This window comes from Chiroxiphia lanceolata, chromosome 4, assembly GCF_009829145.1.
Source record: "Chiroxiphia lanceolata isolate bChiLan1 chromosome 4, bChiLan1.pri, whole genome shotgun sequence".
Classification (NCBI taxonomy): domain Eukaryota; kingdom Metazoa; phylum Chordata; class Aves; order Passeriformes; family Pipridae; genus Chiroxiphia; species Chiroxiphia lanceolata.
This window is the reverse complement of record NC_045640.1, coordinates 30,661,671-30,689,397: the sequence shown is the minus strand read 5'-3', so window position 1 is coordinate 30,689,397 and position 27,727 is coordinate 30,661,671. Positions and strand designations below refer to the sequence as shown.

At 34.6% G+C, this 27,727-nt stretch overlaps 1 protein-coding gene across 2 annotated transcripts in view; it reads right to left on the bottom strand.

Annotated features, from left to right (window-relative positions):
* TUSC3 (tumor suppressor candidate 3) overlaps positions 1 to 27,727 on the bottom strand; it is a 109,433-nt gene that overhangs the window by 3,132 nt on the left and 78,574 nt on the right. For both annotated transcript variants that reach the window (XM_032686561.1, XM_032686563.1), the window contains 3 exons: positions 13,469 to 13,532; positions 5,078 to 5,152; positions 2,797 to 2,887 (listed from right to left, as the gene is read on the bottom strand). In XM_032686561.1, the coding sequence (XP_032542452.1) occupies positions 2,797 to 2,887; positions 5,078 to 5,152; positions 13,469 to 13,532 (230 nt within the window). The remainder of the gene's footprint in view (positions 1 to 2,796; positions 2,888 to 5,077; positions 5,153 to 13,468; positions 13,533 to 27,727) is intronic.

Below are 27,727 nucleotides of genomic sequence, written 5' to 3'. Positions count from 1 at the left end.
CATTCCATCAATACATAGTTTAGAAGGCTGATTATTTTCTATGATTTAACCAAAAAAATTTCCACATTATTCTAGTAAATAATACCGAAATACAGTGGCCATGAAGGATAATCAACTGATGGGACATGGAACTTTTTGGAAGATCTTAAGGAATGTAGACAAAAAGATTAATGCATTTTAGCATATATGACTGAAGTTAAAATGCAGGATACTAAATTAAAAGGTCCTCTTTAGTGTTTTGTGCATTCATTTAATTAAAATTCACAAGACCTATGCACAAAAATCAAATGAACTTCTCTAAAAAACACTATGAAATTGTGATGAAGATGACATGGTTGAGACCACTGAAGTGTCAAAGAATCAATAAGATATTTATTTCAAATAACGCAACAGAAAATCAGGTGAGAGCTACTCAAGAGACCAAAAGAAACAGGAAAGATTTAACACTGGAAAGGACCAGATAAATAAATGACACATTTGGGAAACTATCAAATGAAATTTGATAATGGTAGAGCAAAAGGATCAGCTCTAGTGATGGTTTCCAATCATTCTACATTGAGTGAGGTTTTAAGACTGAATGATTAATTTATTTCCATGAAAACATGAAGAATCTAGGACAGATCAAGTAAGCCCAAAAGATCTCTTTTACTTGTGCAGAAGTAACATGATAAAAAAAAAGCCCTGCATAACACTTAGCCACCTATTAAATGTTTCTCATGTATTTATGCATACACAGTGTTCATTTTTTTAAACAAATTTACTTGATGGGTGTTAATGATTTATAAGTTGTGATATTGAGTCTACTTATCTCCTTAAGACAGAATTTGGTTTATAGATCTAATAATTCCTTCATAGTGACAACATGATGTGGCACTACCTCATTTTAACAGGATTGTGATGAATCATTCTTTTCAGCCCTGTCCTGGATTTCTTTTATTTATTTCTTAACCAGCTTTAACATACTAACAGGTGCACTTCTTTTTGACATGCACTGCACATCAAATTAAATTTCTCGAAGTTAAACTTTTAATAGAATTCAGAATTCCTCTTCCTCTTCCCCCACCCCCAATTCTTGATGTCCTTTATTCTTAGCTTGGATACTATCAGAGAAGTACAAAATCTGCATAGGGCTCCAACTTCTGCTAGATACACTGAAGAAAAGACGTCTGGTATTTCACTAAATACAAGATTAATTGTGGGGGGAATAAAATTATATTAAAAAAATCCACTCCACCAAATATTTACAGCAAACAGAATAGCAAGAAAAGAAGGAAAAATCATACACTACTTAAAATTAGATTTGTAAAGCTTGTAATACATGATACTACAAGATGTGTAGTAGACCTGAGCAATTAAGTCTGCAATAACATCAATGGTATCATGTTGGCATGCAAACTGTTCAACCCCAGACATCCTACGTATCATACAGCAGCCAGAAAAACCCTACTGCAAACATTCACAAAAGCCATGGAAGGGCTGGAAATTGGCACAGACATATAAGCATGTTCTTAATAGGTGATATGAATATTCTTAAGAAACTAGTGAAATGAAAATGAAACTAGTACAGCAGCCAGGTTCTATTTCGTAGCAGTTAAGCTGCATAGCAGGGAACACACCAGCACCACCAACTGCCTTTTCCATTTAGTAAACTTGTTATGAGAAGAGGGAAGGGAGCTGATACCATGTGTTGCCATTCTTTGGCAGTGGTTCTCAAATGAGCTTTGAGTGCAGATTAAGCTCATCGTTCCTGCATTTTTAAGTTTAAGATTTAAGTAGTTAATGGAAAGAATATCTCACACTTAGGAAAACTGGATCCTGTCTTTCCCCCCAAGTTAGTTGAGCTAGAAGGTAATCTCCAGAGATGATGCTGAGAGCCTATACTGATTAATCCAGATGGCAAACTACTAAATTCATACTGATGAAATTTTGCAGTGTGATACTACTGGGCACTTTACAGACCTCTTTCCTTAGCAGAAATTACTAAAAAGTAGGAGCACATCTTCTGCACACACTGCAAGGGGAAGAATTTCCTTGTCTTCAGTGTGATGTTATTAAATGCTAAAACTAATCTGAAGCAACTTAATGTCAATTAATCAGCATAAAGTGATTAACCTCAGTAAACAAGAAAATGGTTCTAAAGTCTCACAGAAAAAAACAATAGAACAACTGTAATGTATTAGCTCAAATGTTAGATCTAAGTTGGCTTTGCAAGGCTGAATTCTTATTAGTGGAACATAACACAGAACATAAAGCTGGCTGTTTCACTAATCACAAGGTGTAATCATAGAAATCTACTTTTCTGTTTGTCTGACAAATTACAACTCTAAATGACAGGTGTACATATACTTTAGAAAAACTATAACCCTTTCTCTCCTCTGTGGTTGGGCTGACAAAAAAGAGGGTATTTTTAGTGAAAAGTCATAGCATAGCACTGCACACTGCTTTGGTATTTTTGTACCTCATCTTATGTACATCTTAGTTATAAAGATACACAAATAAATATCTAACAAAGCCTTAGAAAAGAAAGCATGTTTTCTTTTGCATTTTTCGTGGTGTACTGCATGGGTTACACATCTGTGCTCAAACCCTTTTAACTGGTATGCATTAGCAGTCATGTTTAACAACATTAGCTTTTCAGCCCTTTTTGGTTTGCTTGACTTAATCACCATTTTTCCTGCTTCTTCCACCTTCCATTGACTTCAGTGGTAAGGATTAAAGATTGTTAACCTGAAAGCTATTCATAAACTTATACAAAGCTATTACAATCTATAAATTCAGAATTTAATGACAGATTACCTGTATGGGTAGCCATGGTATTTGGAGCGAAATATCGACAACAGGAAGCTGAAGAAAAAGACCACGAGACCAAGGCCTACCAGACATATTACTGGAAATAAAATAATTTTGTTTATTAGCACATAAAATATTTAAAACTGGAATCTTTACAAAGAATATTATTTATGTCAATTATTTATAGAGAATTTTGACACAGTTAAATACAAAAATGTTACTGCCTTGAATACTGATGTCCACTGTCTTCTGAAAGGATTTAAAACACATATGGAAATAATGTTTATGGTTATTAAGAAAAAATAACTTGTCAGGGTAAATGTACTTTCAAGAAAAAAAGAGCAGAAATTTGCGAACTAAATATATGTGGATGCAAACACCTTACTGCTGATAAAGGATTTAATAACCCTGTAAATTATATGTATCAACCAATGTCACTTCAGGTATTTACTTTTCTTTTTGGAAAAAAAAAGACATTTAGAAAAATATCCCTTTACTGATGAAATCATGTTCTCTCTAGTCAACCACCTACGGCCAAGGTAACAGCAAAGACAGCTAGTGACTACTTTATCTAGTTATTGGTGGCTAAAAATTTCACTGTTGTAAGTTCCAAGGCTGGCAGCCAAATCACTTTTTACTCTTTACTCAATAGCAATATAAATCTTCAGATTTTGAAACTAAATAACAATGATGCAGACCTTCCGATAGCATCCTTTGAGCCTTTTCAGGCAAAGAATTAAGTAACAAGGTAAATGCTTAAATTAATAAATAAAATTTGGAAAATCTGTTGGCACCCTGTGGAATAATAGCATAAAACCTTTTTTGATCATGATAGCTTGCTCTGTGGCATCTAAATAAACATTTTTAAAAAGGGAAAATGTTACAAGCTGATGCATATAACTCAGATGCAGCTGCTCTACATTAGATGTAGTGAGCTACTCTGATTTAAAAAACTCCTCTTCTTATACTACTCCTACTTTAGCCAAACTTTTGCTATTTAATTGCGATATTCATGCTTCAAAAGTGTGCTGCCTTTGAGCAAAGGATGAGCAAACATGAATCCAAGGAAACCGACAATGACGCATTTTTTCATTAAAACTGACCATGTGGAAACTGACATGTGTCAACTGGAATATAAAATTTCAAGTTATTTTGAGAAAACTAGCCATGTACAAACCTAATAAACACACTTCATTATAAAGAAATCACCACTCACAAATATGATTTCAAAGCACGGATGAATAAATTGGAAGCATGAACAGTGCAAGCCAGATACACAGAAAGCATTCACATAAGGGGCACAAAGAGCAAAGTCTGAATTTGTACTGCAGTCCACTTTTATTTCACTGTGTTCATGTTCACAGACTCAGATCTAAGACTGCATTTCAACTGTACTCATGTCATTGTCTCCTCTAATATCAGTGTTAAAGCTAGATACTGTAAGAGATATTCAGAATGAAATGATACATCTACAGCTCATTGAAAGAGATTCTCAAATCACTACTGATTAGAGATCTCTAGCAAACATTCAACCAGTTATGAAGCATTCTAGAATGTTTTTATAGAAAACAGTTGCCCAGTCTTATCTGCAATATTGTGTATTACAGAGAAGTAGCTAAAGAACTGATCTCAAAAGAAAGGGGAGGCAGTGTAGCAAATCTGGTATCACCCAAGTATGAGGAAGTTCGATTCTGGATAAAATATCTTCATCTTGTGTGTTTATGTAATTCACTGACAAAAAAATCTTGCAAATATTTTGAATGACAACAACATTCAGAAAACCATAAAAATTGCACTTCAGACTAAAAATCTTTAGACATTACAGATTAGGATACTACATCTACTGCTGGGTTTTCATCTTCCTTTCATCATGCCAGACATGATACTGGCAAGAGTATCAAGTAAAAGAATATTCAAACTCCTTTGGATGTTGTCATCTTAAATGCCTAAATTAATTTTAAAAACAATGTTTTGAAACTCTTATTCTTTAAGTCACTCACTTTCAATGTAATTCAAGAGCCAAAAAGCATTTATGCAATTCTAAGTAGCAGAGATACTACTGTGTCAATCTGTACCTTGGCTGAGTGTGCTCAGAACATTTTTTTACTGACTTCATTTGAATGTAGTTTTATCAACAGAGTTTTTATGCTCTCCTCTTTTCCACCCCAAAACAGTAAACACTGGTTTAAGGTAAAGACCTTCTGAGAACCTAATCAGATATTCACTTGTAATTTCTCAATATCTTCTAATTGTCCAAACATTGCCTTAGCTATTTAGTACAACTTACTTCTCCTTTTTCCAACATCCCCTTTGGAGGTAGCAGCTTCATTGAGGAGTACCATTCCCATGGTGATAGCAGCATCTGTATTGCCATTGTCAAGGAAAGCAGCAGGTGTGTGGGTAGCTGAGAAAGCTACAAAGGTACATCTACAAACTAAAACATTTAAGTTCATAAAATGAAAGGAAATATTTACATATAAAAATCCCATATCGCAATCTGTACTGCACCAATATGCTCACCTGTGGCAAAAATCTGTAGTAAAATTTTTCTTTGTGTATTCTAGATTAAAAAAAGGAAAGAAGGTTCAAAAAGCTTTAAAGGATAGTTGTCAAGTAGGACACACAAATTTTGGACAGCTATGGAAATAGCTATTCACCAATATTTTATAATATTCTGTATATTTGCAGTAAAGGATTTTCAAAAAATAAAAACTATAAGATCCTTCAATGCAATTGCACACAAATCATTGGTTATTTGACACAAACTGAAGCAGTTGGACTGCTTTATCTTCTTCGGCATTTAGATAAGACATTAGCTTCCTCTTTAGTGTCATATTGCTTAATAGTTTAGCAGAGAAACATCTCAGAGGCAAGTCCTCAGTCACTTTCAATGTTTTGTTGTCTCATTATAACTGTTACTAATGTGAGCAAGTACATAACAATAAACAATTTAACTAATCTAGCAAGATCTTAAGCCATTCACTTTATTGTTATTTGAAACTATATGAACAAAAAGGAAGGTTACTACTGTGCATAACATCTGTTTGAGGCAGGGAAAGCCCGAATGCCATCCTGAAGCAGGAGTGAACCATGGGTGCTATTTCAGAATCACAATTTCAGGAAATACGAACTTCACCAGAGTTAAGAGGTTCAAATAAGGTTGAAGTTTTAAGCATTACCTCAGGGGTAGGAAGCAGGATGACTATCAATGTTCATATTAATACTTTTCATTTTAGAAATGTTCAAAATTGTACAAAAATGCTTAGACATCTGGAATTCCATTATGCAATTTTAATTAAGTTAAGCCTGAGCAAAAGATTTAGAACTGTCAATGCTAACACAATCACACTTCATCAGACATGAGCAGTCTGATTTAGGTTTGAGACTTCCAATTTCATATACATAGAATAAGAAGAGACAAATGAAAAATACAGGATTTAAAAAAGCAAATATCGATGGTGAAAGACAACAGACAACATCAAAAAATATTATTTTTACCACCACTTCTCTGATACAGTCACCTACCTACAGTCCTAAATCAAACTCTAGTTAAAAACAGACTAGTAGCTCAAATTACCTTCCTCACACACGCACAATGTATAAGGCCTAGGGTCACTCATGAATAAATGCTTATTTTCAAGTCTTCTGGAGGCTTGTTACTGGACTTGACAAAATTTTAAAAAAATTGCAAAATATTGTGAAAAAACCCCAGCCATGGAATCCATGATACTATGCAAACTGGGTGGGAAGGCAAAAATTACTTTCTAAAAATTTTACCTGTTAAGATTCAGATTCATGAGCATAAGAGACCGGGAATCTTCTATGCTACTGCTATGCTTCAAGTAGGGAAAAGAACTGGAAAGAACATCACGAGAATCACTCAGTTCTCTATTTTCAAATGTTACAAAAGCATTAACATGAATTAATTGAGGCAACTGCCACAAGAAGGGCTGACAAAAAATTTCCCCCATGTATTTCTATTTCCCCCCTATTTAGAAAAGTCCCTAAGTTAGCATTATCTGATTACTTTATTTTGCCAATACCTCGCTTGGATTTATAGTAGTGTTTTAGTCCTGACTTTAACAGTCATGGGGAAAAAAAAAACAATCCCAAGATGTGAGGGTAAGTCACCAAATCCTCTTGGGGAAGTGTTACTTTTGCAAAGGTTTTGAACTGGTCTGTAAATGGAATTTTTCTGCATGATTATCTCATGCAATATCAATACATAATGTGGTCCTTTGCTACTTCCCTTATCTGGTTGCTTCTGAGAAACAAACCAGCCAACCGCGCACTAGAAAGCTATCTGGCAGAAACCATTTTGTAACTTAGTTCTTAATTTTTTACCAGATCATGAGTTTAATTCACTTTTCTTACCACCAGGAATAACAGTCTCACAAAAGTAACCTGTTTGCTCTGCAACTGAGAATTCTAGCTCTGTAACCACCTGAATTATGCTGGTTTTTCCCCTCTCTTTTGGAGCCTCACATGATTACCCCTAAAGCTTCCCTCACATTGTCACTATTTTTGCTTCAGTTGTTGCTTTCTAACTTTAGTCATCATTGTTGAGCTTTCAGCCTCATTGGCTGCGTTTTACCTTCAATAATATCAGCTTTGTAGCTTCACACTGTAACATTGAGTATGGTACTTGCTGCAGCTTTCTGATGTGGAAGCAAAAATTCAACAGAGTTGTGATTCAATACAAGTAGCTTTTTATCACAGAATACACAGCTTGTTTCTATTTTTAACTCCTGTTTCGAACATTCTCCATTATGCCTTTACACTATTTTGATAGTCTACAAAGAAAACAACAGTCCTAGCTCTAAAAATAATCTTTTACAGTACTGTAATTCTCTAGCAGTGCAGAATGCAAAATTTTAGCAAGTTGTTACTTCGACAGTTTTCATGTGCCAAAAATGAGATGGCATCAAAGATGTACTTATTTTCCAGTTCCTCTTTGTCTGCCTCACTATGCATTATGAACTATTTTGAAAACATTAGGGGAATGTGGCACTCAGATAAATCATGGCAAGCAAATGTTTTAAATTCAGATGTTCATGTTTTCTGATAAATTTATTCCTCTGTAAAATTTTTTTCTGTGTAATCCTGTTACGTACCTTTTACATATGAAACTTCTGTTCCTTTCCCAGATGATACACGCTTTTCATAAAAACTGAAAACATATTATTTAGATAGTGCTATTGAAAAGGTTTTGAATTTTGATACATGAAGAACAACAGTTTTAAAGTAGGATGAAAAAGACAGTGATCATCAAAATTTGTAAGATCATACAGAAAATGATCAGTAGTAACAGAGCATAATATTAGCCCTTGTAAAAATCAAGATGATTTTTCAGATGTATGAAAAAACCCATACCACCAATCCAAAATAAACCCAAAATTGTATCAATAAACTCCAAAATTATAGATACCCTACTAAATGAAACCGATAGCTAGTAAATTCGGGATACTTTTTATTAGCATACTCTAATAGAAAATTTAATCACAGAACGCCCAAAAGGAAGAAAACCTGATCATTCCTACTTTATTAATGTGATACATAATTTATAGAAAGGGCTCAGAAAGTGCATTGCCATATCTGACTTGGCTGCACTGATCCTCATGGAGTGAGATGATCATTTTAAGGAACTTGGGGGGACAACCTAAACATTCCAAAATCTGCCATAGACTTTTTCTGCTCACAGTATCAAAAGCCTTGGTGAGATCAACAAAGGTTACACAGAGACCTTTGTTCTGTTCCCTACACTTCTGCTTGCAGCTGCCTGAGAACAAATACCATGTCTGTGGTACTCCTGTTGGCTTCTGAAACCACACTGATTTCAGGTAGAATTCCTTCTGCTATAGCAGGTATCAGTCTGTTCAAGAGTATTCTTGCCAGGATTTTGCCAACAATGGAGAGCAGTCTTTCTGCTGTGCCTTTTGCAAGCGGACGTGCCTATCTCGTATTGGCCTTTTCAGCCACAACGTGCTTGCAACAAACGTGGGTAGAGCCCTCCCAAATCTTCGTTCGCGAAGCCCAGCCATGATGATGACGTAATTTATACTTTTACTTCACACATTTAGTCCTAATTAGTAGAAAGCGAGGAAAGAAAGAAGGAGAGAAAAGAGGTTGACTAACACTTGGTTACTTTTGTGAAAAAAAGTTTGGTAGTCTCATTCATAGTCTGCTGTATTTCTGCCAAGAGTAACAAAATCTGCATTAGCGTTACACACATAAAGAAATGACTGCCTTTTTAGTTGCAGATCCTGCAGTTGCTTAATAACACATGAGCAAGAAAATCTAGAAAACATCCACCTCGAGCCTGTGCTCAGTTTACTGTTACCTAAAATGGGGGGGAGAGATTATCATGCATGCTTTTTTATCTTTTTGTTTGTTTGTTTTGGTTTTGTGTATTTTTCCGTTGGTTGTTTTTTGTTTGTTTGAGGGTTTTGTTTGTTTAGTCTGGTTTTTTTTTGTGCTTGGGGATGGATGATTAGAACATGAGAAATTCTTTGCTGGCCCCTTACAAGTGTGGCATACTTTGCTGATAGAGGTATTGTCTTAACCTTTTCCTACTAATACTTAAACCACTACCATACCTGATATAATTTCAAAAATACTGATCACATTACAGGTTCTTTATCTCAACCATTTCCATTTGAATTTAATTTCTACTTACATTTGAAAATTCAAGCAAAACATGCACTCTAGTAATTCTGTTAGGAAATATTCTCCAGCTACATGCTGTTCTCTAAAAAAGGTATTAGCCTCTTTTCACAGCACGAGTTTTTAACTCTTTTTTTATAATGGATTGAATGATAGAATCATAGAATGGTTTGGGTTTGGGAAAGGAGATCTTGAAGATCATCTACTTCCAATCCCTCTGCCATGGGTAGGGACACCTTCAACTAGACCAGGTGCTCAGAGCCCCATCCAACCTGGCACTGAACACCTACAGGGTGTATCCACAACTTCCATGGGCAACCTGTTACAATGCCTCACCATCCTCACAGTAAGAACTTTTTCCTAATCTAAACATACTTTCTTTCAACTTGAACTCATTGCCCCTTATCCTGTCACTACATGCCCTTGTAAACAGTCTTGCCCCACCTTGCCTGTAAGTTCCTTTCAGGTACTAGAAGGTCACAAATAGGTCACCTCGAAGCCACCCGTTTTCCCAAGCTTACCCAATCCTCTCTCTTGGACTCGCTCCAACAGGTCAATGTCCTTCCTGTGTTGGGAATCCCAGAGCTGGATGCAGCACTCCGGGTGAGGTCTCATCAGAGAGGAGTAGATGACTAATACTCTACTTATACAATTCAATTCTCAAATCATAACCATCCCAGGGGATGATTTCACAAGCCTTGAGGGTTGAGAAAGGAGCATGTTTAAGACACCAATTGCTTAATGTCTCATCTCAGTGAAGAAGGATGATTCCTAACTCAGAAGTTGAGGAAAGTGGACCATAGTCTGAAAATTATCTATTTGAATTTGAAATTATGGATGAATTGTACACAATCAAGATGTATTTCACTATGTTTTAACAGTCTGAAATCCAGTTGTACTGATAGTTAAAATAACCCTGACGTTCTTTCTCTTAAAACTTTCTGGCTTCAGCTATGTCAAATGGCTTTTCAAGAATTTTAGGAAGCATTACATGAGTCTTGGCACTGGAGTTCCCCTAAACTCCTTGAAATATGCATCTCACAACAGTGATGTAGCTGGAAGTTTGCATTTCAACCACTGAAATACCAATCAAACTACATCACTTTCTTTTTTGATGCTTTTTCATTACCACAAGTGGTAATGAAGTTCACCCCTATTACCAGTCCTAGGTGGGTACACTGTCTGTATACATACACCTGGTATGTAATCAGTAACACTGCATAGATTTTACTGAATTTAATTTTGCTTTATAAAATAATTTAAATTGAGTATCTGACTGCTTCACAAGTCCTTCTTAACCATGTCCTAATTATGCAGCTACAGCCTGGAAAAACAGTAGATTTTTATACAGAAATCATCTAGTAAATGGGATAGAATCACTATCTAAAAACAAGTATAGAAATAAAATGAAAATTCACATTTTTTCATCAGAGGTATTAAAAATTCACTTTATAGAGAAGTACAACATCTTTATTCAACATCTAGCAAAAAGTGACAACCTTACTACTACAAAGTAAAAGAAGCAACCAAATGAAACATGTATATTACCAGCATAGTAATGCCTTGTTTTAAAATTCAATGCATCTTTTAAACTTTAAAGGATAAATGAATGTACTGCTGTTTATCAATTTGGCATACTTTTTTCTAATTCCCGCATTTTCTAGTAACATGTTTTCTCAATAAGCAATAATGAAGAAGCAATGGAGCAAGCTAATAATTATTACCAACATTGAAAGTATACAGAAATATTGATTTTTCATGCACATTTGTCAATATTTCATGGCAAAGATTTCATTTTGAAATTTGTGTGTGACCAAAAACTCATCTCAACAGTATTGAGCCATGAATGAAATCTTAGAGAATTCCTTTTGGAAGTGGCAATGAACAACATCACTGAAAGGATTCTTTCAGACAGCTGCATTAATGTAGCTAGCCAACTTCCCAGTTTAAAGGCAATCTCTGCTGACAAAAAGATATCACTTTAATGCCTGAGTCAGAGAAACAAAATATGTCATCAACAAAGTTTTGTTTATTTTTAACCTTCTCTGGTTTTTTGCATTTACTTTTCCCATTCTCAAGCAGTCAACCGGATTGTTTTAGATAATAGATTTGTTTGAATTATGGCAGTTCAGGAAAAGCAAAAAAAATAAGGAAAACATAAACTGTGGCTCTACAAAGGAAAACATAAAGATGATCTAATAAAACACATACTTTGTCTATTACACAAGAAATTTTTCATATGAAACATAACAGCTGTCTCTGTGTACTTTTAAAAAAATGTTGCATTTAAATTAATAATCACTGAGTTCTGACTTGGCAGTTTCCAGGTAAAGCTAGCTCTCTTTAACTCTCTCTTCCCAAGAAAACGAAGCCAAATTTAAAAATAATGAACATCATAAATGTGCTTCTAAAACTTTAACAAATACAATGTGACTTTGACACAATGTTAATTAGGGTACGATATAAAACCTGGAGAACTGACAGAATTGCACAATGATTGAGATTGGAAGGGACTCTTGAGATCATCTAATCCAATGCCCCTGCTCAAGCAACCTGCTAGAGCAAGTTGTCCTGAACTGTATATATTCAGGTTTTGCATATCTTTACAGACAGAAACTCTGCAGCCACTCTGGGCAGCCTGTTTCAGTGTTTGATCACCCCCACAGCAAGAAGAATCTTCTTGTCTTCAGACTGAATTTCTTGTTTTTCGGTTTTAGCCCACTGTCTCTGTCTTTCAAAGGGCACTTCTAAAAAGTCTGTCTCCTTCCTCTTTATTTCTTCCCATCAGGTATGTATACACATTGATGAGATCCCCTTGAGAGTCTTCTCCAAGTTCAAACAGTCTCAGCTCCTCAGCTGTTTCTCATAGGAGAGCCCCCTAATCATCTTTGTGGCTCTTTGCTGGACTCGCTCCAGCTAAAGTCTGCAACTTTCCTGGACTGGGGGATCCAGAACTTGAAACAGTATTGAAAATTGAAAATACTACATTTACTCTGCAAAATATGATTGTAACTTTGAACTAAATTAATAATGGCTATTTATGAAGCATATAAAGTTTCACAGGTAGTAAATGGATGCTAGGCAAATGAATACAATGAAAGAGAAAGATGTAATGATGGTGTTTCTCTTTGGATAGTAAATGCCAAAAATGAAGGTAGATTGGGAAGTTAGAGTAAGGGACAGGTTCTAGGCAACATAATGTCAGGGAGAGAACAAGAGAGTAGCCACAATCATAAACCTGAGCTTTAGTATTACTATAAATTGGGAAATACTATTTTCTTTTGTTTGCTCCCTCAGATGAAGGTATTTGTAATGGAAATAGACTTTAAAAATGGTTACTGGTGGACTAGAGTTTTTACTCAATGAATAAAGCTGATGAGAAGCAGGGTTTAAAAAATCCAGAACATATAAGCTTTTCTTACAGTTTATTAAGACATATTTACAAAAAAAAATTCATCTTGACTTTTTTGACCCCAGTAAGAATGAAAGAGTAAAAGGTAAAAGTAGGTCTCAAGAGTCTTTCTGTGAGAAGATGACTGTCAGAACAAATGTGATTGAGTTATTTATTTCAAGAAGTAGTAGGAAACTGTCTAGATTAGGTGGGGGAAAAAAAATCCAAGGACTACTGGAGGACAAATCATCTTCGTGCATGATTGGTAAATTTCTGTATGCTTTTCTTGCCAGTAAGAAGAAATAAAATTATTTTTTTCAATGAATTTTTAACTATTATAACACAGAGTAAAAAAAGAAGAAAATTAGTTTCTGCTATTGAAAGGTAACACTGAAGGCATAAGACTAACAAGGATATAACAAGGTATACATTAGTGAAAGGAATGCCAGGTTTACTTGGCAGTAAATAGCAACAACATTGAATATTTACTTCAACATATAACAAGTAGGTAAAATACAATACCTGCTCAAATGTTCAGCTATTCTCTGCCAGAGCAATTTTATTAACCTCACACTGTGCCTCATCTTGCTTTTTTTTATATTCATCATCACTTTGAAGGGCTACTCAGCAGAAGAATAATATGTGATTCTGCAACAACTGAGCCTGACTGCTTTCCATGTATGTAACTCTGTAAAATAAAATGAAAAACAATCCTCTTTAAAACAAAGAAAATCCACTGAAATGGCACAAAATGGATAGTGAGAATAAAACTAAAACCCATTTTGCAGAAAAATGCACGGCAAGGCAACAGCTAGAGAATATAACAGCACAGTTTATGTATATATGTTTAGTAAAAAGAGTGTTAAAAACAGTATATTTAGCAAAGCATGTATATACAGTGAATGCAATGTTTCAAACATTACATTTATACTGGACTCTGTTTCACACTGCTGCTACTGTGGAATAAAGGTACATATATTTATTTGCTTAGGAGATACAAATTTTTGAGAAGGCAAGTGATGAAATCAAGGACATGCATTAGCATGGCTTTTACAAAAGTGAAAACTGAACCCTGACTCTAAAAAATAATTCAACTTTAGTCTTTCTCAGATTGAGATATACATATCAAGTATATTTCATTTTTCTGCAATAAGGTACAACTGTGTCCTTCAGAGATCCTAATTCATAAACTGTCTTGTTTAAATGGATATGTTGTGACTGCAATAACAGAAGTTAATACTAAGCCTAACACAGTCTACTTCCCCCTTACCCCAAATAATTATTGTTAATGGGCTCCCTTTGTACATTTATTTTTAAGAACTTACAGCACATTAGTGAAAAGCTGTTAGACTTTATTGTTAACTAGTTATGATAGCAAAAAAGAAGCAAAAATTTGAAGGAATGCAAACATGCACAAAATGAGGCAGATTCTGTGTCTTTCTCTACTATATCAATTACAAATATTGAGTACAGTTTGTCACACTATTCTATGTGAAATTAAATATGTCCATGTTCTCAAAGTATTATTTACACATATTCTTCTTAGGCACAGATACAATTTTCACCCCAACTAAATAGAAAGAGAAATGCTTACATCTATAAAGGTAAAGAAATGGGAAACTTTTTGCCCTCCTTATGGATGCAGAGTTTTGTTAATTTATTTTTTTCACTCATACATATTGCTTTAATTAATTTTATTCTGAATAATTCTGGTGGAATACCATCCTTGTCATGATTCAGAACAATTCAGATTTTGAATACTCTAACTGCTTTGCACACAAAAGAATGCCTTTTTTCCACAGTAGCTAAGCTTGATTGGATGTGGTGTCAGATCATGTATTTCATAAGAAATTATAGTTTTTACTCAGCAGATGGTATCTGTTGCTTTCAGAATTCAATCATATTATGCTCATTCAAATAACCAATCAAAGCTAAACCAGGCCAGACCTTCATGTATCTAAGATTCCAGCTCTCAGAGGTATCTTTTTTCTTTAACAAGATAAAAATCACTGATCTCAGAAGAATATCCTTGCAGTATAATACGACAGTGAGCCAAATTGTATTTCTTGGGTTTTTTTGCATGACTCCTTATAAATCTCACTAAGGCTAAATATACCTCTCTCTCTCTCTCTCTCTCTCTCTCTCTCTCTCTGTATATATATGCATATGTATATGTGTATATATATATACACACATATATAACACAAAGGAAGAATATTTCAGATTAATAAAATTAAGTACAAAGTTAAAATGCTTGATACATTGTGTACTCTGACTCAGACATGATCACAGTTCTGTGAATAGTGACCTTCTGTCGTTATTTCTCACGTATCTAAAGCAATATATATACACACAGGCCTACATACAAACTTGCAGGATCTGGATTCAAGTGTGCCTAAAAAACAATAAACATCTATTTCTTTGATCATGGCACAAAGTTATAGTCTAAAGCTTACAGTGATTATAATATATATACTGTATTTGTTATTACAACGTGAACTGAAATAAAAAATGAGCCTTTCAACAGGAAAGTGCAACAGGGTTTAGTAGCCCTATTTAGTTATTAAATACCTATATGCATTTATACCTCATCACTACCAGTCCTCTCTACACACATGCTAAATTGAATGAAAACGCACATGGGGAACTAAAGACATGTACTCTATGTTGAAGAAGTATTATTATTATCACTGATTAATAAAACTGGTTGTCACAGGACTACTAGGATTATAAATGCCTTATGTATTTGCAAAACATTTAGATGACATTTTTATTCATACACTTTTATACTTTGCTGAAGTAAATTACTTTTCTCTTCCTCTTATGGTAGCAATTTAATTCCCTGTAACACCATTGAAGGAACAGAATCCAAAGTTTGCACATAAACACATATACATGCAGACACTATATGGAGAAATCATTACTTTCCTCAAAACAATTTGCTGACATTATATTGTTTTGCTTTCTTCCTAACAGAGATGAAGAGCCTCACCTCCAAAAAGGAAAATTTTATGCTACTGCTTCTGATGACAAAAATCTGTCCCACACTGCGGAGGAATCACATTTTAGGTTCTAGTCTTCATCACCCAGCATAGTAACTTTATTTAAAAATATCACTCAAGTTTGTGTGACTTCCGGTTTCACTTGGAAATAATAAATAATTACAAATAGTTTTTTAATGAAATAGCACAGTTTCATAACCCCTGTAGCTGTCAAACCCATACAGTAATGATGTTTTTAAAATGCCAGCTAATATGCTCTCAACTCTGAAAATTTCTCAGTAGCTATTCAGACTTGAAAAATTGACTGAAAAATTCTCCTAAGCTGAGGATGATCAAAGTTTGCAGTAAACTGCTCACAATACAGTCCATGCAGACTATACAATACAAAGCTGAAATGCCACAAAAAAAAAGACTAAAAGTTATAAAAAAACTAATTAGATGGTTACTGTTTTTTTAATCATATTCTGATTAAAAAAACTTAAGGCAAGTTTTTATGTGTTACAGAAGTAGTATAGTGACTTAATGTAATGCTCTAGCAGGGTTGGTACAATAATAGGAGGTTGCAACTGTTGGAAAGACATTCTCAGAAATTTCTCATTAGAATAACAGAATCATAGAATGGTCTTGGTTGGAAGGGACCTTTAAAGACCATATAGTCCAATCCCCCTGCAGTGAGCAGGGACATCTGTAACTAGATCAGGTTGCTCAGAGCGCTGCCCAACCTGATCTTGAGCGTTTCCAGGGATGGGGCATCTATCACTTCCCTGGGCAACCTATGTCAGCATCTCCTGCCCTCAGGATAAAAAGTTTCTTCCTCATATCTAGTCTAAATCTATCTTCTTTTAGTTTAAAACTATTACCCTTTGTCCTTTAAAACAGGTGTAAAATGTCTGTCCCCATCTTTCTAATACGATCTCTTTAAGTACTGCAAGTCTGCAATAAGGTCCCCCTGGAGGCTTCCTTCCTAATTCATTAAGATAGGTAATTGCTATGATAAAATCCTAAAAACAACAAGAAATTTAGAGCAGAATATCTTTCCCTGCCTGTTGGTTAAATTAACAAAGTAATTAGTTTTATTACATGATGTAAAATATTCATTTTTATATCAGGATTTGACCAGTCTCTCTAAAGATAAAAGTCCTTAAGAAGACAAATAATGAAAAGAAAGACAGCCTCATTATCACAATTAATTAGGTGACAGATAAGAGTCCTAGCTGCCAACTGATACTCAGTATAATGAACTAGATACAGTTTATTTGCAAATGTGAAACTTGAGCCAACCAAACTAAAACCTAAAACAAAAAAACCCTGACTAGAAGACCTGAACCAGAGACTGCAATTTGAAAACTAGTTGATGAATATGAATTTCTGGCTAAATGTCTCATAGGGATTAATGCTGTAATCATATTTCTTTAAATGTAAGTTGCTAAAGGCATAGACTTGCTTGCAAGGAGGTGGATGTTCTTTGATTTAGTTCTGGAAATGTTACATGTACATTAAAAAACTAGTAAGAGACAATTGTTATATACCTGCTCTGCTCCCAGAGAGGGGACAGAAATGGCTAAAAGCAAAGTGAGTAGCCACCTTAAAGACAAAAACCAAGCTTCATCTTTGTTTGAGAGGGCAAGAGATCGCAGATTAACAGGAAGAGTTCACCAGTTCAAAGCTACTTTGTTAAAATATTAAATAAAGCAGATGTTTACTGTCCAGTATTGACATTTTAACTCTTAACTTCCCTGTGCTTTTACAAGTGTCCTTAGGCAGATTTTTCTTTAAAGTTAACTAGCAATAAATCTGTGTGACCAATAGAGTCCTCAAACTGCTTCCCCAAGACATTATTCTCCAAATACACAAAACTGCACCATGGTGCATCTCCCCTATAGCTGTGGGTCAGTCAGAGCAATGCTAGTGAGGTACATAAAGTAGCATAGATTGTTCCAGGGAGGAAGGATAAGCAAAGGAATTTGCATTTCACAACATATTGTGAATCACATGAATTTATGGCAGTACCCCATCTCATTTCTTATGAGGAATGGCTCTTAACCACTTCACAAAGGAATTATGGGTTGTGTTTTTTCCCCAATGCACTTTCAGACCTCCTTTCTAAACAGACAAAAAAGAGAGTAGAAGCTTTCAGAAGATAGAACTGCAGTATTTAATGTAAAAATTATAGCAAACAGCTTTTCTTGAAAAAAGAATGGTGAGAACTTTATGGAATTTGTCCTTGTGTTTTTCCCTACAGGCATATGACGATACTGTGAAGCCAATTGAAGCACAGATTATATTTGTACTGACATGTATTTATGCAAACGTATCCCCACACATCAGTTTTGTACACTGCAATGGCCACTGACTCATCAAATTTTGAAATTCATGGACATCTGGGGCTCATACTTACTTAAAACAGAATACATTTAAAGACACATTTTTAAAGGAATATTGAAGAATTAGCTATTTATCAATTCTCAAGCTAAGGAAAGAATCTGGTCACATGTGAGGTTTCTTTATCTCTTATTACTTTTTTCCTTCTATAAGAAGATTGCTGAATGACCTACATGCAAGGCAGATATTCTCATGAAATTTTTTGAAGCTACAAACTATTAAGACACCAAGAAGTGAGATTTCTGTTTTGCTATCATTTCTGCTTTTTGACACGGAATCCATTTAATATTTGGAAGCTCTGTGAAGCCTATCTGGCTGCAAATGCTCTAGGCAAATGCTTTAAATAAATTCATGAATAAACTCAGTATTTCTCTTTCATTTTAATGGCATCAAGAGGGAGGACCATGCAAGACGTGAAGATAAAGTCTGTCAGAAGAGAGACAAGCATAGCTTGAGCAGAAACCCGTACAACCACCCAACTACCGCTGCCACACAAGAGACGCAACAGTAAATGCCTCACTGGTAGGACTAACAGGGGAACCAAAGCCTGAGTAATTCACACTTTGAATAACCAGTCCTTTTCCAACTCCAGCATTCTCCTATCTCAGGTCGGATTTCACAGAAGTTGTTTGAACTGTGAACTGGAATAATCATATCCTCAAATCAAGCCATTTTCTTTTGTAGTGACAAACAATTGTTCAATGCATGCATATTTCTACAAAATTGTATTAAATACTTATCTAATATTCATAGACTCATTAAATATGTAGTGTTATGGAACTGCAGATGGTACATATATAATACCGCACCAGGATAGTAAAAACCCAGCAAAGTAATATACCTTTAAATTCTCCTAAATGCAAAATGTGCTTTTGATTTCCCTTCAAGAGTGGCAGTTGTCATGGTTCAGTAATATACTTAACCATAATATGTGCTCTTCCATTCCTTTCTGTTAATGCAATGTAAATAAACCAGAAACAAAGTACGGGGAAATAAGGCCTCTGTGAGATGTGCTAATTGTCAAGGCAAGAAGAATTTGCGAAGTGCCCAAAATTAAAACATGATTTCAGGTGCTTCACTAATCTTTCTTAAAACAAACATCATGATGTTTATTTTCCATCAGTATGTACATGAAGGATGCTAGGGTAAATGGACCTTATTAAACTAAGTTGGGTTTAGTAATAGCCTAAGATACAAAGCTACTTCATGAAGTATAATCATTTTGGATAACTGAGAAATAACCTGTCTTGAGTTTATGAGATATGACATGCATCTAATAAAAAAGTGTATTGAAAACTAATCAAAAGCAGACTAATTTTGCTAATAATTACTCATAGTGATAAACTGAACTTGGATGGTACATTGAAGAAACCCCTGGATGGAGACTGTCCCTGAAGGAGACAACAGGCCAAGTTCAAGCTAATATATCTAGAAAGAAATGAAGCAACACAGTAGTTAACTGCCCCAAAGAGAGACTTATGAATTCCACACCATTAGGAAAAACGTTGTTAATCTGTCTTCTTTTACTGCATTAACATTCAGGGTGAAATTCATCAGAGAAAGGAACATTACAGAAGGCTATGGATTACTTAATTATGATCGAGGCTTTGGAATGGCATATTTTAATTAAAGACCACCAATTTTGCCAAGAACACACATTAGATATAAGAAGTCATTCTTTTCTCTTAACTTAAAGGGGAAAAAGAACTTTCTCTGTCAATTCAGATTTATATGTTTTCCAAGGCCAGGAGTAGTATGACTTTCAGCAGTCTTTAAATGTTTAAAATGTTTAAAAAGTGAAAGTTCTAAAACATTCTCTCACAATACCATTACCACACCTTATCATTTTAAGTGCAGAAAAAGCTTAAACATTTTATGGAGAACAAATAATTCATGCAGTAAAGCAAACACTTTGAAATCAAACATCAAAGTATATTAATGAATGTTTTATTGTGTGATTTCATGATGACAACTGCATTTCTCTAGACAGGTTTTCTTCTGTGTTAACTATGTAACACTTCAAATGCAGCTTAAACTGCCCAGTAAGATTAAGAATAAAATCTTATGCAGCTCCAAAGCCCTAGCTTTCTGATTCTGTGATTGCAGCTACCTATTGAAATGTTATGCTTTGTAAAAACAGTATAGTTTCACATAGCTTCACTTGAAGCATGCTCTCCAAATATGCTTATTTTATTCCTACATAGTAGTATCTGTTCAGTTCATACTGATCAGAGTTTTAACTTGCTTAAGAACCCAGTAGGGGACTTCCTATGAAGTTATTAGCCCAGGCAGGTGTCTGTGAAAATCTGAAATAGAAGCCTAATCTAATTCCCTGCTTTCTTTCCATCACAGGAGATACTATTACCTGCTGGAGACAGCACATGTACAGTGACCTATTTTCCCCATAGCAGCCAGCCCTCAAAAGCCTTATCGTGACCACTGACGTGAAAAAACATGAGATGATGCTGGTTTGGGCCTAAGTTATTCACATGTGTGAGAACAACGTAGAACCTCTGTTAGCATATGGATGTGATTTACCAAAATAACTATAAACCTTTTCTTGGGACAGAGGACATGGGACCCAGTAGTATGGGTCTGAGTTTATTTCAGAGAAATTAAACAACACTGAAACTGAGTAAACAAATATATGAAGTCCCATCCCAAAAACTAAAGAAATGCAAAAAGTCTTGACTCCAGTTTATTTACCACACAGCTCAGAAACCTCTGACAAGTCTAATCACATATTAATGTCCAATAGTTAGCATAATGTACAAGTATTTAATAGGGTAATTTCTTTTATTGTAGATACCCAGATAAAAGCGCAATCTGCAAATGATACTCAATGGCTTCAAAATTTAATGTAGTATTAAACACAAAACTAAGTCTGAACTCGGTCCTAACAGAAATCCTAAATAAATGATTTTGTGTTTCTGGCAAAATGAAAACCACATATGACAGTAAGAAGTGAGAAGTCAGCTATTTGAGACAATATTTTTTCCAGGAATCTTCATTTTATTTAATAATCAAACAGAAATACTCTAATTTAAGACTAAGCTACTTGAAAGAAACAATTTCTTTTCAACAGCTACTAGTTTTATGAATATCTCCAACTCAAATATAAGCCAACCTGGTGAAAATTTCCTGTATTATATTCCTAGTAAGAAGTCTCTCTAAGTTGTCTCTACATGAAATCCAATCCAGCTCAGTTATAGACCAGCAAGACCAGGACTAACAAAACAGCTGAAGTGAACACACCAGCATACACAAAATGGTGAAGGACAGAATTACCAGAGGTCTTACTTATGCACTTTTAGTGATTTTATTCAGCTTACACTCAAGCACTTGACTAAAAAGTAGTAGGATACCTAGGAAATCAACACTGGACCCCTCCAAATAAAACTCCATGTATTTATAACTTTTTCAGCATCCTTGGTGTAACAGTTAGTGCAAGTGTTCAGACTCTCAATTACTAAACATGACCATAAATCATATCAGCCACTTTTGATAGAAGAATTTAATAGCTACAGATGAATTTAACCCTTTTAAAGAAATATTTAATGTTGAATTTTTTAAAGAGTTTATGTAATACAGATACACACAACAATCTCATACAGACTCTTCGATTCTCTCATATTAATTCAATGACATGAGCTACATTTTCCATGCCTGAGCTCACTGCTGTGTTCACCATTGCCCAAACCAAAACTGAGTCAAGAGACAGCAGCCAGTTTTCACAAGACTGGTTGGCTGAAACAGGCTGTGCTGGCTGCCTTCTACAAAGTCCGTCTGGCATCGAGCACAGAATATGATCTGGGTTTCAGCCCTAGAGCAAAAGTGGAGAAATGCTGCCTTACTTTAGCAGACTAGCAGGATGAAATTGGTAGTTGGTATAATTTAAAATAGTATTATAGAAATCCTGGTTTATGCTGCTGCTTTGGTTGTTCCTAGGCAGCTTTTATAGCTATGCTGCATTATTTAGGGTGTCTAGAAGTGCTATCAAAGGAGTCAGATAATCAAAGGAGTCTTGCAAATCCAGAAACTGTGAACTCTCTGCTCAGATATACAGAAGCTTTGATAAAACCTGCTGAATAAGAATTAACTCTGAGGGACTTCTCCAACATTTATTGATCATAAAAATAAGATGACAAAAGATGCAGCAATCCTTCAAAGAATCATTACTTTTTGGGTTTCAGAAAAAACACAGAACTTAAACTCTCATTAGGAATAAAACATTGGTACCCTTATTCTTACCTAATCTCCAAGTTACTTAATGGATTGGCATGCAACAAATGCCTTCCCTATGAATGGGCATTACAACACACAGTACCCAGAGAGACTTTAACAGAGACCAGAATTTCCAGGATCTCTGAAACAGCATTCTGGTAGTTTGGGGAAGTATGCATGACACAGCTAAGCCCAGTTGCCTAAGGAAAAAAAAACTTTTGCAACTGTGATGTCTTGCTTAACAACTTGACTACTTTTTAATCAACTTAAGAAAGACCAACTTAGAGAAAAGTGACATTCCTACATATTTCAAAACAGTGATTCTAATGAAAGAAAAGCTGTGACTAAAGTTCTACTGTTAATAGTTGTTTTGGAGTATGGACTGCTTGCTTAACACATGGAAGGCAAACCACGATACTTCTAATTAGGAAACAAAAGAAATTGAGATGTTTTTCATGAACAGAATTCATCTAAAAATGCAAACACATTGGTAATAAGAACTATTTTCTGAACTCCCAAGTATCTCTTTAGTTTTTGCTCTCATTCTGATGCTAAGCACAATATGGGATATATCTCATTGGTCTTTAAAAAAACCTCAACAGTCTAAGGTAAAATATGTACCTAGATTGCTGCCATATACCTATTCCACAGTGTGGGAGTGTGATGATCTTCACACCGTTGGTGTTCTGTCAATGAGTGGTCATGGTAAAACAAGAAAGACAGCTACTGTATAGCACATCATAAGTTTTCCTTATAAATTATAGAGATAGAAGAGCTGAAATTAGCCATTCAGCTGAGCTCATGTTGCTGGTGTTATTTAAATCATGGTTTAAAACATATATGTAAAATATTTATGAACTCAGATGATGCTTTTAATTTCCTAGTCAGGACCTGTGGTATTTTCTCTTTTGAAATTTCGAAGTGTTCTTTTGATTGGATTTCAAGCTGAGAGGCAAAAAAGGTAGTTTCACCTGAATACTGAAGTGCTGGAAGTAGAAGTGAAGACAGACAGACTTTACTATGACACTAGTTTCCAAACAGACTATGCTGAAATCAAACAGCTGTGAAAAACACAAACAACAACAAAAAAGTTTATTTTGTATCATAAGTAAGGGGAGGTGCAAATTTCAAATTACCCCAAAGCTACAATCCAATTAACAACAACAGGGTAATGTGAGAATAATCCTGTGTTTCATGTAATTGTCTTCCCCAAGCAAACTGGATACTGCCCCTAACTCTGCTACACAGAGTTCAAGAGATATGTATTAAGCTGTTCCAGGTACAGATTTTGCAATGGACAACTGACTTGCAAATTCCACAGTAATTAAGTCAATTTTTTTGGATTTGCAATTGCAGAGAAACTGTCAGTACAGGGGGAAATACTGTATATTTGGAATGCAGCTTTTTAATGCTATTAACCAGGAAGCTGAGACATACTAGGCAGGCATGATAGGCATGGCAAAATTGAGCATGAAAAATTAGTCCTAGAGATTGAGTAGTTAGGTACATGCCAGAGAGGAAAGCCATGCTGTCTTTCTTGCCAAGGAATTTTTAGCACCCATCTGAAGCAACAGCCTGTATATCAATTTATAATTTAACCCTTACTTTAAAAAGAGCATCTGAATGAACACAGTATAAAGAAACAGGTTCAACCGATTGAATTAAAAAGTTTATTTCTTGAGTACAACTGTAGGGTCTCTGAACTAATTTCAAACTACACTTTAGTGAACACTGGATTATTCTCGAGAGAAAGACTGTCAGCTAATTGCCAAAACTTGAACAAAAGAAAATGAAGCCGCAGCTGCCATTATGGGGCCAAAGTCACATTTGTAGTAATGGACTTGTGTACGGCTATTTGTATGTCAGGATTTTTTTTCCGTATAACAGCATCAACAAAATTATACTTGTGTGACACACATAACTGTTTCAAATACTCTGAAGTTTTATCAAGCAAGTTTTATAACGAATTTTTTATTACACATCATATAGCAGAAACAGCCACATATATGCCCTACACATCTTGGGGTTTTATATCCTTATATCCTTTGCCACTATATGATGGTTAACCAAAACAAAACCTTAAGAATTAATTCTTTATTAAAACAATTTTATGTACCAAATTATGCAGGTACATAAAGTATCAACATTTAAGTCAGTGAAAAGGGAGAAAAAATTTTCACTACACAAGAGTTTCGGTTATTCTGTTCAGATTTAAGTGTAACTTATTATCTGCGTTGTTGTTAATAGGATATCATTTCAATTATCTAAAGCTCTACATCTGACATTGTAGCTTCATTACATAGTCTTGCTTCACAGCATTACATATTAATAGTACTCTCGGGATAAAGAGAACATCTCATTTTTTTAAGAAAACAGAATTTTAGGCTGGCATGCATTAATTGAGGGAAACTGCCTTTAAATCTTGTTTTTCCAAAACAGGTTTTTTTTGGTGTGTGTTTAAACTCTCTTCTCCTCATTCTTCTACAGGGCAACTTAGTAACTTTGACTATAATGGAAAACTGAAATCTACATGAGAGCTTTCTCAATGGAAAAGACATGCTTATTATTCTTCCCAGTACAATCTCTCTCATTTGGTCTTTCTGCTGATTAACATTTAAGATCACAAAGAAGCAGTCATTTGGAGAAACAGACTATGGAAAAATACAGGCCTCCTAACATGATAGTACAAAACCTTCAAAATAGAACTGAATACCTATAAAAAAGGGTCAAAACTAAATTTTTAATAAGTTTTGCTGTAGTGTTTTTAAAATTCCTCTCAGTTTTATAGAATAAGCCTATGGTAATCAGAATTGTACAGCTCAGTTACTAAAAAATGTTCAGTGTTGCCCAGAGCAATTTTTTGCATGGTATATTAGGTCTAGTTAGCAAATTGGAAGAAACACTGCTGACATGACATAGAAAATGAATCCTTTAGCAGAACAAATTGAGAATAAAGGAATCACTCCATGTCTAGAATATAAAATTTGAGAGTAGGCACACCTGACAAATAGGAATTTATTTCACAATAACAAACGCTTTAAATCCATGATTTATGAAGGCAGTTATAGGAGCCACTTACTTAAATTCATTGCTTAATGCACTGGCAGACGCTTCCTAATTATTAGAATGTAAGAGTTTGAGAACATTTTTTCAAAGGATGTGCTATGCCATTAGGCATCTTGTACTTCAACAACTATCAAATTCGTGATGATGTTTTTTATATAGTTATGTTTATGATGGCAGGCATTCACTTAACATACTATAAAAACCAATAGCTAAAAATTTTATGTTATGACACAAAACCTCGGACCTATTTGCTGTGTTATCCTTAGCAAGTATTCCAGCTGGCAATGAATACAAATCAAATACTGCTGTCAGCAGGATGAGTTGCATTTCAAGTTCCTTCCCATCAGCTGTCTCCAAGAAAAAAACCCAAATAGTGGAGCATCATTATTGCACCACAGGATTGCAAAAACCAACACAAGTCTTATAGACATCCAGAATTATCAATAGATTTAAGTTTATACTAAATTATCTTAAATGCTAGCTTTACTAAAGAAGCAATAAACTTTAACACCTGGAGGGGGATCAATTGAACATTGGATGTCCATGTATTTGGGACAAGAAAAACCGGGAATTATTTGATGCCAAATGAAAAATTCTATTAAGATACTATAAGTGCTTGTTCATATGAGACTTTGATACTTGCACTACAGTATACAAGGAATTTAAGAATATTACAAGTACTGAATTGTGAACATGTAGTATGCTTGCAGCTCAGAAAAGAGAGAATAAGCTTAGCCTTATTCTACAAATACCAGAAATCTGAGTTATTCAATGCTCAATTATTGTGCCTAGATACATAAAATAACAAAGTTGTACCTTCACAATACATTTAGTGTTTTGAAATAAATAAATTACAGGCAACCAAAGTGGACTGAAACGCAAAGTAGAATTTTGAGAGCGGATACAATACCTCATGATACATTATCCTCTTTTCTCTGCAGTAACAGAGAAGAAAACTTGGGTTCAGTAGACTACGGCTTTGCAGAAATGAGAGCAGCTTGCAAGTAAGTATTACTAATTTGGGCAAAGTTGTTGAAAAACAAAGAACTTAAGATGGCTCACTTTTTAGAATAGCATATTAATTAACCAGAAAAAGGCAAAATACTGATGTCAACAACAAACTTTACATTAAGAGCATTCATATGTTCAAAGTAGAAACACTGTGATGGCTGAAGTAGGCAGATAAGAACATACTAAGAAGAAAAGGTGAAGAGAAAGAGCAACAGCCTGTCTGAGAAGGACACTGAATACACAAAAAAAGAGAGGAAAAGGCTAAAAATAAATAAACAAAAAAAAAAAACAGAGAAGTTAAATTGCTCAGAAACATTTCTGAAAAGCTGACATACCACAAAGGAGTTCACAGTGAGTAAATCCAGGGAGATGTATAAGGTTTTGAAGACTTTTATGGGTTAAACTGCAAATGAGAGATGGAGTAGAACAGAAATACCAGTGTAAGAAACCATACAAAGAAGAACCACAACACAGTTCTGATTAAGCAAGCAACAGAGTATCGCAGTGAAATATAAATATAAATGAAATCTAAAATATATTAAATATAAATGAAATCTAAAATATATACATAGATTTTCTTCCAATTAAAGCACAAACAGAAAAGTTGCAGGTTTGAAAAAATGTTTCTATTGATGTTCTCAAGCTGAATGGCAGTGAAGAAGTGCTTTCAGTCTGTGCAGCTCAGATATGTGGACAACACTGACATGCTTCCCAAGATCAGCAGTAAGTGAAAAGAATTTAAAAAGGACACAATATTCTTTTGTGCTTGTATTTAGTGCTTTTGTGTTGAAGATGGTTCTGAAAAGAATTTATGAAACAATAAAAGCAGAAATATTAATTGAAGAGAAAAATAATACACTTTATACAAGAATTAAAATATATGTTTATACTAATACTACTACTGTTATTTATTAATAATATTTCTATATAATATATTGAACCATGGCATTACATTGAATAGTCTGCTGCAAAGTTGCAGATATAAAAACATAAGCTGCCTAGGAAGGTGCAAAACAAAGTTAGTATTATCTCACATGTAAAATGTTGTAATATAGGTGGAAAAGTCTGGAATATTTTTTCTCTGTAATTCTATATATGCATATAGTGTATGGATTATTTCATCATATGAGGAACTATAAGAATAGGTCAATAATTTTCATGTACAAGGAAGAAAAATTTTACATCCCAAGACACAAAA